Here is an 11,705-nt window from a genome sequence, read left to right on the forward strand (position 1 = left end):
CCCTGTAGCCGCTGTCACATTTACAGTAAAATGGCCACGCCGTTCATTCACAAAGATCTGTGACTGAATAAACTACAAGTCCCATCTTCCAAGAGCTTGTATTTCTAAATGGACTATGAGGACGCTGATCAATACCCTCCTAGTCCATTGACATTTCCTGCAGCTCACCAGCTGCCTGTCCATACAGGGGTACGGGCAGAAAGCTATACAAAGTGTCTGCAGAAGCCTGAAATTGCACCGATGATCCACAGTTTGTGGGTGCAATGCTCTGCAGGTGCCTGAGAAAAAAATGTGTGCTTATTACTTTTTCCCACAAAGGTGAAATTAGCCTTTAAGGTGGTTGTAAACATCAGACATGAAATATGAACAAAGCATATCCCTCTATAGTGTGTACTTGTCTCATTTCAAGAGCACTAAGTGTCATTTCTGTCTGCTGCCTCCTTCCTCTGCTATGTGCATCACAAGTTTTCCTGACACCAAGAGGTAAAAGGTGATAGGGGAGGGAGCTCCAGCACACAACCTGTGATTGACAGCCTCAGCTCTGTTCCTGTGTGCTGTGTGAAAGGGGTGTGTCCCGTCCCTCCAATCAGCTCTCACTGAGCTCTGCAGAGTGTAACTTCAGCTCCTGCCCCCTGCTTTCTGGAAGCTCAGGCAAGTTTCATAACATTTTGCACTTTGAATGGATGTAGAGGAGAAAGGTGGTGTGGATAAACAGGTACAAATTACGTAGGTAGATTTGTTTCATCTCTGTGTATCACCTGAGGCCAGTCACTTCACTGGGGATATGGAGGGGTTTACAACTACTTTTTCTGTTTCAATACTTTTTTGATTTTTTTAAAATAACAATATAACATTGTAGGGTAACAAAGTCAAGCACATAAATAGAAGTGCCAGGGGTTCAGCCAGGAGCCCATTAAAAGTCCATAAGTGGGTATGAGGAACTACATGATGGTGGTCAACCGTGAAGAGTCCCTTGTAACATTTCATATTCAGCTACATTCCAAGAAAAGACTAAACCAAAGATAGGCCTTAGTTCAGGTCTACAGACACTTTTTCTATTTTATTGTACTACTATGCCGTGTACACACGGTCGGACTTTTCGACCAGACTGGTCCGACGGACGCCGACGGACCAAATCCGGCGGACAATGCGATCATGTGTGGGCTTCACCGGACCTTTAACTGACTTTTCCAGTCGCAAATCTGACGGACTTTAGATTTGGAACATGCTTCAAATCTTTACGTTGTAACTCCGCCGGACCCAGAAATCCGCTCGTCTGTGTGCTAGTCCGACGGACAAAAACCCACGCTAGGGCAGCTATTGGCTATCAACTTCCTTATTTTAGTCCAGTGTACGTCATCACGTTCGTTAGAAAGTCCGCTGCAAGTTCGCCAAAAGTCCGTCGAAAGTCTGTCTTTTGTAGCCGAAAAGTCCGACCGTGTGTACGCGGCATTAGTGTCTACTAGAAGAAGGTTTGGACCCCTAAACTAAACTTTTCTATTGAAGCACTAAACTGCAAAACGACAAATGTGTACTATATGAATTTGATGGGGTCAATTTATTAACATTAAAAAAAATCCTTATAAATAAATATAAATTTACTAAAATGATTGCAGTTCATTATTTTTATGGAATACTTAGGTTTCTGTGAGGTATCATTTATACAACCGCAATGACGAGGAGGCCACAGTGGAGCAGCCGTTGAAGTAAGGAGGGACAACACAGGCTGCAGTATTTATATTCCCCACCAGGTGGTGATCTCACTTATTGTCCGTGGCACGCAAAGACAGGAAGTGACGTAAGTAAGACAGGAAGTTCCGGGTCAGAGGTGATGTAAGAAAAAAGTAGAGAGGAGACATTGCAGGAACTGGCAGTAGAGGAGGTAATAAGATATTATTTTATATTTACACCCAGTAACTCCCCGTCATGTCCATCCTCTTCCTCCATAGTCACTGTGATGTCTTTTATCTCCATAAGATGCTGATATACAAGTATATAGTGTATTGTAATATTTACATAGATACATCCTACATTGAGAACCATTTATCCAACTGTCCATCCAGAGCCTCTGGGTTATAGACCGGATACATCCTAAATATAGAACCATTTATCCAACTGTCCATCCAGAGCCTCTGGTTTATAGACCAGATACATCCTAAATATAGAACCATTTATCCAACTGTCCATCCATATACGGAGCAACGAGATCAAAAAGTTCCTCTTATCTTCTTAATTGTCCCTCTCTTTGGACCACCATAAAAACGATACTATTTATTTACCTATCCAAAATCTTATACTATACTAAACCTTTAATCCACCCATACTAAAAAGTATCCCTCTGTTTTAGCTCAGGAGAGGCACTAAGTTCTAAACAAGGCAGCAGAAATAATGAGCATCCCTACAGTACATAGAATTAGGGATAAAGCTCCCAATTTTTGTTATTTGATGGAAGTGATGCTGAAATTCTGTACCTCACAGTTCGTTGATGGAGGATTGTTGGTTCTCTTTTGCCCCTCACCAAAACCTGACTGGTTGTCCCATCTCTGTCATGTGATCCTAAGTACCAATCACAGCAAAAATGCATAGTTGCCAACATTGAAAAACATTTTTTAGGGACACTTTTTTGGCTGTAAGCGAAGTCTTATTATAATTAGGGTGTGGGGCATGCATTTGTGGGCGTGGCATAGGGGGAAGGTAAAATGTGGTGGGAAAATGGGCGTGATTTATGCAAAAATAGTGGGCGTGTCTTAAGGGGGCTTGGCTCAAAGGGGTGTGGTTAGAGTCTGAGATAAATGAGGGATGGAGAGGGAAAGGGGGGGAGAGGGCTGGAGGGACAGCAGGCCCAGATCCTGCACAACAATGGAAATATGTGTATTCTAAGAAAGTTTAACAACCAGCAGATAAAGATACTCCAAACACCTGGTGTTAGCACTTCAATCATCCCGGCACCATGGTTGTTATGGTGTCAGGATGATTGAAGTGCATTATTTCTATTATTACATTGTAATATAAAATGAAATCATTCAACTCACCTTAATGCCGAATCAGTGGGATCCCTGAGCGTGTCACCTGCCACGTCGCCTGCCACCAGCCTCTATCAGGTGTCCCAGCAGAGTCCGTCCTTGCATCAGATGATCAGATGTCCCCAGCGGAGCCCCCCCTTACATTAGATGTCCCCAGCTGAGCCCCCCCCTTACATCAGATGTCCCCAGCTGAGCCCCCCCCCTTACATCAGATGTCCCCAGCGGAGCCCCCCTTACATCAGATGTCCCCAGTGAAGCCCCCCTTACATCAGGTGTCGCCAGCAGAGCAACCCCTTACATCAGGTGTCACCAGCGGAGCCCCCTCTTACATCAGGTGTCAGCAGCGGAGCCCCCCTTATATCAGATGTCCCCAGTGGAGCCCCCCTTTACATCAGTTGTCCCCAGCGGAGCCCCCCTTACATCAGGTGTCACCAGCGGAGCCCCCCCTTACATCAGGTGTCACCAGCGGAGCCCCCCCTTACATCAGGTGTCACCAGCGGAGCCCCCCTTACATCAGGTGTCACCAGCAGAGCCCCCCATACATCAGGTGTCACCAGCAGAGCCCCCCATACATCAGGTGTCACCAGCGGATCCCCCCCTTACATCAGGTGTCCCGACTGGAGCCCCCCTTACATCAGGTGTCACCAGCGGATCCCCCCCTTACATCAGATGTCCCCAGCGGAGCCCTCCTTACATCAGGTGCCCCCAGCGGAGCCCCCCTTACATCAGGTGTCCCCAGCGGAGCCCCCCTTACATCAGGTGTCCCCAGCGGAGCCCCCCTTACATCAGGTGTCCCCAGCGGAGCCCCCCCTTACATCAGGTGTCCCCAGCGGAGCCCCCCCTTACATCAGGTGTCCCCAGCGGTGCCCCCCCCCTTACCTCTGGTGTCCTAGTAGGAGGGGGTATACAAAATAATGTCTCCCTCCGCCGGCTGCGTGGTTACAATAGAACCCCGCCCCTTTCCATAACAGACCAGCAGTGGGGGGGGGGGGTAGGCGGGGCGACGCAGGAGCTTCGTCTAGGCACCCAGCTGTTCCTGGTCTTCTTAAAAATGGTGGCCGGCGGAGACCGTGGACCTCTAGCGGCAGCAAGTGAAAATCCGTGAAAAACAGGATTTTCCGGGACAGTTGGTAAGTATGAAAATGCCCCCCAGATCTATTTTGGTGGCTTGTCCCCATTAGGCCTATTTCCCCTCAAATTCTGTTCTCTTTTGCACTCATCACCTGGGCAGGAAGCGAGGGAAGAACTACCTACGTAGTGGTGATACAGACAGAAGAAATCCTTATTATAGTTAATTAATACTCTTCAGCCAATCCAAACCTAAAATAAAATATTTTGGTTAGCGTTGCACTTTAAAGGGAATCTCTGGTTTGCTTTCAGTGAGATTAATGAGACTTGTACTATAGATAAGAACTTGTATAAGGTGTCAGAACTATGGAAGAACATAGTCTCAACCATTGAAGAAGGCCAGTGATGTCACTGGTTGTTAAGGACTCAGAGGTCCCGGGAACCCCCCAGTGTCCTTAGCAACCATTCACAGCATGAAGCTGTCATGTATAATATTGGAAGTGTTTCCACTATTATACATAATGTTCAAATCCTGCCGAACAGGTAAATGTTTGGGCAGCCATCCAAATGCCTGAACAGCTAATGTTCAGTCCAAACTCGTGTTCAGATGGAAACCTTAAGCTCATCCCTACTGCAGATATTATTAATCCCAGTACAGTCCAGATCATTTCTTAGTTTGTTATCCGTCTACAGAGAGGAGAGTCCTGTATAGATCAGAAGGAGGTGAGGAGGATTCTGGGAGGTCACATGACATCACTCTTATCTCTATTAATAAAGCGCAGACCTGAGCGGAGAGGTGAGGAGGGTTCTGGGAGGTCACATGACATCACTCTTATCTCTATTAATAGAACACAGACCTGACCGGAGAGGTGAGGAGGATTCTGGGAAGTCTGTAGTTATAATTGTTATTTTCTCTCTATACACAGGATTATAAAGTAGTGAAAAAAACATCTGGAGATCCATTAACACCCAGCAGCCGTCTTTACAGGACATCTCCCATCACAGTGCCTTCACCTCACTGCCTGACAACAGAGGTAACCAGTGCCAAGAAGATTCTGGAAATCACCAACAAGATCCCTGAGCTGCTGACAGAAGAGGTGAGCGGTGTCGGGAATTCTGGGACATTATCTGGGACTGTATTGTTGTGTGTGTCAGGTTCCTATAAGGTGTCAGGATGTCACTGTCTATTTCTCCATGGAGGAGTGGGAGTATTTAGAAGGACACAAGGATCTCTACAAGGACGTCATGATGGAGAATCAGCCGCCCCTCACATCACCGGGTAAGAGGAGACTTTATTGTAAAGGAGAGAGCAGTACGGAGGGTCCACCTAGATCCCCCATCATCTGATAAACACATAGAAACAATGTATTCAGTCAGTGTGTGTGTTTCCTACAGATGGATCCAGTAATGGGAACCCACCAGAGAGATGTCCCCTTCCTCTGTATTCCCGGGATTCCACACAGGAAGATCACACCATCCCTCACCATCATCAGGTAGGTGGGAATGACCACGTATACCTAAAAATGTGTTCTACGCTATGAGAGGACATTCTTCCTCATAATCTCTTGTTCTTTTTTTACAAATCTCTACTCTATCTTCTTTGGGATTTAGAGGGAAGAGCTGAAATGCATCAAAGTTGAAATTGAAGAGGAAGAAAAGATGATCATTAGTGGAGAACAACAGTCTTCGGAGAACGTCTATCCTCTGTATTCCCAGGATTTCACACAGGAAGATCCCAGCATCTCTCAGGTAAAGAGGATTTGGCAATAGAACTAAAACTACGAGATAACATTCTTATATATATATTTATTATTGACAATTTTATCAATCTTATCATTTTGGGGTTCAGGATGAAGAACTGAAAGACATCAATGTTGAGGTAAAAGAGGAAGAAGAAGAGACGTTGGTGAGTGGAGATCAGCAGTCTATGGAGGAGGGGGAGATGATTATGAAAAGTGAACAGGAGGAATCTTCACTTTATATCGAAACAAGTAAGTAAAAATTACTAAATGCAGAAAATGTTCACAATTTATTTTTCTTCTATGAGTATTACGTATGTATTTAAATAATTACAAGGAGGAGATACTGTACACCATATGAAAGGTCCATCTCCATTCCTCAATATAACATCATGTTCCCAACAAATGAGGAGGAGATACTGTACACCATATGAAAGGTCCATCTCCATTCCTTAATGTAATGGTTTTCTAATTGAGGAGTTGAAGACACTGTACAGATGACATCCTTTATTATATCAACAGCCTCTTACAGTTACCTGTAGCATTGCATACACTTAATATTATGGGCCACCCTTTGGAGATGCCATGTGGTCCCTGTATCTAATAAATTGTCCATCACTATTGCATACCATATGTAAGGTCCACCTCAGTCTTCAGTAAATCCAGTGTTTCTTGTTTCCAAGAAATGCGGTGGAGGAAGGCCCATCGCTGTTCTCAATCTTATGCCCCGTACACACGGTCGGATTTTCTGATGGAAAATGTGTGATAGGACCTTGTTGTCGGAAATTCCGACCGTGTGTAGGCTCCATCACACATTTTCCATCGGATTTTCCGACACACAAAGTTTGAGAGCAGGATATAAAATTTTCCGACAACAAAATCCGTTGTCGGAAATTCCGATCGTGCGTACACAAATTCGACGGACAAAGTGCCACGCATGCTCAGAATAAATAAAGAGATGAAAGCTATTGGCCACTGCCCCGTTTATAGTCCCGACGTACGTGTTTTACGTCACCACGTTTAGAATGATCGGATTTTCCGACAACTTTGTGTGACCGTGTGTATGCAAGACAAGTTTGAGCCAACATCCATCGGAAAAAATCCTAGGATTTTGTTGTTGGAATGTCCGAACAAAGTCCGACCGTGTGTACGGGGCATAACAGTGTCATTAAAGCAAACACCTACCTAGTGTGTTTTTTTGTGTATTTTATCCTTTATCTGGTTTGTATTCGTATTTTATGTTATGATTGCACCCAGTTCCATGCCAGAGCTCTAAGATACTAGAGTGTTAGACCAACATACTGTATATGAATTCTGAAATAAAGGAATGAAGGATTCTAATAACATTTGACCATTGATTTCCTACAGGTGGACACTATGTCTCGAATAATATATCTTCAGAATATAAAGCCACATCACAATGTTCTCCCGGAGTAAAACGCATTACACAAATAATACATCATAGAACTTATCATATAGAGAGATCATGGGATTTCTCTGATCCTGAGGAATCTTCTGATGATCCACATACTATTATTCTTGAATCTCACAGTACAGATCCATCAACAGATTCATCTAATCCCAAGGAATCTTCTTTAAACCATGAAGGATCTCACACAATTGAGCTCTCCTTGTCACGTACAGTGTCTGGGAAATCTTTGAAAGAAACTGGAAAGCCTCCTATACAACAGAAAAGTTATAAGGCTTACTCATGTCCAGAGTGTGGGAAACATTTCCTTCAGAAAAGCAACTTAATCAGTCACCAGAGAGTTCACACAGGAGAACGTCCTTTCTCATGTTCTGACTGCAGCAAATGCTTTGGTGACAAAGGAAACCTTCTTAAACACCAGAGAATTCATACCGGTGAACGTCCCTTTTCATGTTCAGAGTGCGAGAAATGTTTTACTCAGAAGGTAGAACTTGTTGTTCACCAGAGAAGTCACACGGGGGAGCGTCCTTATCTGTGTTCAGAGTGCGGGAAATCTTTCACTCAGAAAAGACAACTTGTTATACACCAGAGATTTCACACGGGAGAGCGTCCTTTCTCGTGTCCAGAGTGCGGGAAGTCGTTCCATGAAAAAAGAAACCTTCATAAACACCAAAGAATTCATACAGGTGAGCGCCCCTACGCATGTTCAGAGTGTGGGAAACGGTTTATTCTGAAGGAAAGACTTACTCAACACCTGAGAATACACACAGGTGAGCATCCCTATTCATGTCTAGAGTGTGGGAAATGTTTCAAAGACAAAAGAAACCTTCTTAAACACCAGAAAATTCACACAGGTGAACGTCCTTTTTCATGCTCAGAGTGTGGGAAAGCTTTCCCTCAGAGAGAAAAACTTCTTATACACCAGAGAATTCACACGGGCGAGCGTCCTTATTCGTGTTCAGAGTGGGGGAAAAGCTTCACCCAGAAAAGTGCCCTTGACCGACATCAGAAAATTCACGTAGACTAACAACCTTTTTTACGTTCTGAGCAGAGAAATGGAGATTGGGGCAAGAGTGACCACCAGAGAACTTGTGTGTCCTGCCTTGTATTTAGAATGTGTAACATGTTTCGGTTAAAACAAAAATGAAGAAGGACGGTTTTTGGGACTTTAGATGAGGCATGCAGCCGGGAAGGTAACACAACAAAATAGTAATGGTGAGAAAATGGATACACCATACATGCGACCACATCGTATTGCATAAAAACAGGTTGTAAACAGTAGATTAAAATAAATCATGGAGACTTTATTTCATAGTGATATACATAGTAAAAACATCATAAAACAGCATGATAGCATAGCAGCATGTTATAGTCATAATGGTACCATAATAAAAAAACATCAGACATTTTATTGCATGTGACTGCATCATAGTAACAATAGTGTCTGGTGATTGGACCACATCAGTGACCAAATAGCCTGCGTGTAATAACATATATACAGAATAGTATAATAAAGCATATGAGTAAAAGTTCCATGAATCTGATCCATAATAACATAGTGACCTAGCAAAATAGCAGCACGATGTGAATCGCAATGGTGAAGTAAAAAAAACTCAAACTTATAGTTGTGTGTCTTCACTGTAACATAGTAACCGTGGGTGGGATCCAAACGGCATAATTTAGTAGAAGTATACATTTAATATTATTGGTGTGAATAGCATCTAAAAGCTATATCGCATCTGCTCCTGAAGATTGGAAAGATCCATGAAACGCGTCGAGCTTTTAGATGCTATTCACACCAATAACCTATGTATACTTCTACTAAATTATGCCGTTTGGATCCCACCCACGGTTACTATGTTACAGTGAAGACACACAACTATAAGTTTGAGTTTTTTTTACTTCACCATTGCGATTCACATCGTGCTGCTATTTTGCTAGGTCACTATGTTATTATGGATCAGATTCATGGAACTTTTACTCATATGCTTTATTATACTATTCTGTATATATGTTATTACACGCAGGCTATTTGGTCACTGATGTGGTCCAATCACCAGACACTATTGTTACTATGATGCAGTCACATGCAATAAAATGTCTGATGATTTTTTATTATGGTACCATTATGACTATAACATGCTGCTATGCTATCATGCTGTTTTATGATGTTTTTACTATGTATATCACTATGAAATAAAGTCTCCATGATTTATTTTAATCTACTGTTTACAACCTGTTTTTATGCAATACGATGTGGTCGCATGTATGGTGTATCCATTTTCTCACCATTACTATTTTGTTGTGTTACCTTCCCAGCTGCATGCCTCATCTAAAGTCCCAAAAACCGTCCTTCTTCATTTTTGTTGTATACAAATTAGGGATGGAGGTACATCTTTTTAAATGTCCTCATCTAAAGTCCCACATAGTTAGGTTTCTCTTTTTCATGTTTCGGTTAAAGAATATCACTTATTGTACACCAGAATATTCACAAAGCCTAATATTCTTTTTATGGTCAAATTGGTGTATTTGGGAACATTGCAAAAGTATAATGGTGTTCTTCGGGTGTGATGTGATGGATGTAGGTCTGCAGGAAGCATAGTAATATGGTCCTCTAAACATACAATGCTGCCTGGGTCCCACACCCGGAGACCGCACCATAGTACTAAACTGTGCTAATACATGGGCAAATACGGCAATCCAATGGGCCAAACTTTTTATTGGACTCTGCACATCTTTTTTGTTTTACTGAAGGAACTAGCTTTTCATTGGACCAGCTAAAGAATAATTATTATTAAACTTTGTTTCTTTTACTGCAACTTAATTGTGGGTTATATTATTGTGTTTTAGTATCATATTTTGGTTTTCTAAAATAAAAAAGAAAGACCTACTCTTTACAATATTCTTTTTTGGGTCCCTTATTACAAATGACCACCATTTTAGATGATTGGTAATTGGAATGTCCTCAGTTCATAGAGAGTCGTCCATTGGTGTGGTGATTGGAATGTCCTCAGTTCATAGAGAGTCTTCCATTGGTGTGGTGATCAGAGTGGGCCCAGTCTATAGAGTGTTCCATTGGTGTTTTGTTAGTGAGATGGGGAGTCCAGAAAGTCCAATTCGACACGTGTGTCAGATAATATATTTTATGAATACATGGAACCACTGCAAATACCATACAGAATATTCCCATTGCTGCCATCTTGGTTCTTCTCTTCATGGTCAGATTGATAAATTCCATAGTTTCACAGTCATTATCTTCATCGGTGATGCAGAACTCATCCCCTTCAGTTGCTTGGAGAGGACGTCAGTCATGTCTTCAGTGTATCCCCCTATATTAGTGGTAAGTAGAGGAGAACCCCCATACATTGGCAGTAAGTGGAGATCAGCCCCCGTTTACATTGTGGGTGGGTGCAAAAGTGCCTCCTTACATTGGTGGTAAGTGGAAAAAAATGTCCCCTACATTGGTGGTCAGAATGTCCCTTACATTGGTGATAAGTGGGTAGATTGCTTCTTACATTGGTGGTCAGTGGGCAGAATGTCCCTTACTTTGGTGGTCAATTTGAAGAATGCCCCCCCCCCCCCCATACATTGGTGGCCACTTGGAAAACTGTCTCTTTACATTGCTGGTTAGTGAAAAACATTTTCCCTTACATTGGTGGTTGCAATGTCCCTTACATTGGGTGCCCAGTATACAGAATGCCCCTTACTTTGGTGGTCAATTTGAAGAATGGCCCCATACATTGGTGGTTAGTGGAAAGAATCTCACTCCTATTGCTTGCCAGAGCCAAACTTTGTACAGAGTCCATAATCCTTGCTAAAATAAGCTAAATTAATAGCAAGTAATTGCATTAATGTTTAATCAATGTACCAACCAGTTAGATACCAAACATGTTCCAACCAGTTAGATACCAAACATGCCCATGTTACAAAGTGTAGAGGGTGATTGAGAAACATTACATCTCCTAAAGAGAATATGTATAAGATCCATATCATATTTGGCGCCTATCAAATTATAATTTGCCAGCAGTGGCTCTCATCATATCTATGAAGGGTCATTTATGAGAGCCACTGACCCTGATACCAGATTGGATTTCCTCTGCAGGGACCAAAGACCAGGTACATTATTTTTACTGTGAAGCAATGCTAAGGATCATTTATGAGAGCCAATGATTCATGTTCAGAGTGCGGGAAATCTTTTGTTCAGAAAGGAATTCTATCAGCACAGGACCCAGAAGATTGTGGTTATCCTACTGACTACTAAATTGATTTTCAGCTTCACCAGTGGTCCATCAGTTATGAGATATGCATTTTTACATTGTACCAAACTGGGTGTTAGTAAAACTGTACCTGTCATTGCAAGACATCACAAATAATGCACTTGGGAGCTAAAAATATGAATGCAAGTTACTCGCTAGGTGAAGAACCTCTGGAGGAATCAAGGATGGA

The 11,705-nt window shown here is 42.6% G+C and overlaps 1 protein-coding gene across 3 annotated transcripts; it reads left to right on the plus strand.

Annotated features, from left to right (window-relative positions):
* The first annotated feature begins 1,782 nt into the window (after positions 1 to 1,782).
* LOC141105123 (uncharacterized) lies at positions 1,783 to 8,454 on the plus strand. 3 transcript variants are annotated; one of them, XM_073594997.1, is made up of 7 exons: positions 1,783 to 1,882; positions 5,018 to 5,188; positions 5,292 to 5,370; positions 5,487 to 5,584; positions 5,703 to 5,840; positions 5,941 to 6,082; positions 7,199 to 8,454. In XM_073594997.1, exons 3-7 carry the CDS (start codon positions 5,337 to 5,339, stop codon positions 8,284 to 8,286), a joined length of 1,500 nt encoding a protein of 499 aa, XP_073451098.1. In that variant the 5' UTR covers positions 1,783 to 1,882; positions 5,018 to 5,188; positions 5,292 to 5,336; the 3' UTR covers positions 8,287 to 8,454. The 3 variants fall into 3 exon arrangements, with proteins under 3 accessions (XP_073451098.1, XP_073451097.1, XP_073451099.1); XM_073594996.1 differs by having other exon boundaries at positions 5,018 to 5,370; XM_073594998.1 differs by lacking the exon at positions 5,292 to 5,370.
* Positions 8,455 to 11,705: the final 3,251 nt, after the last annotated feature.

This window comes from Aquarana catesbeiana, linkage group LG08 (genome assembly GCF_042186555.1).
Source record: "Aquarana catesbeiana isolate 2022-GZ linkage group LG08, ASM4218655v1, whole genome shotgun sequence".
NCBI classification, from domain to species: Eukaryota; Metazoa; Chordata; class Amphibia; order Anura; family Ranidae; genus Aquarana; species Aquarana catesbeiana.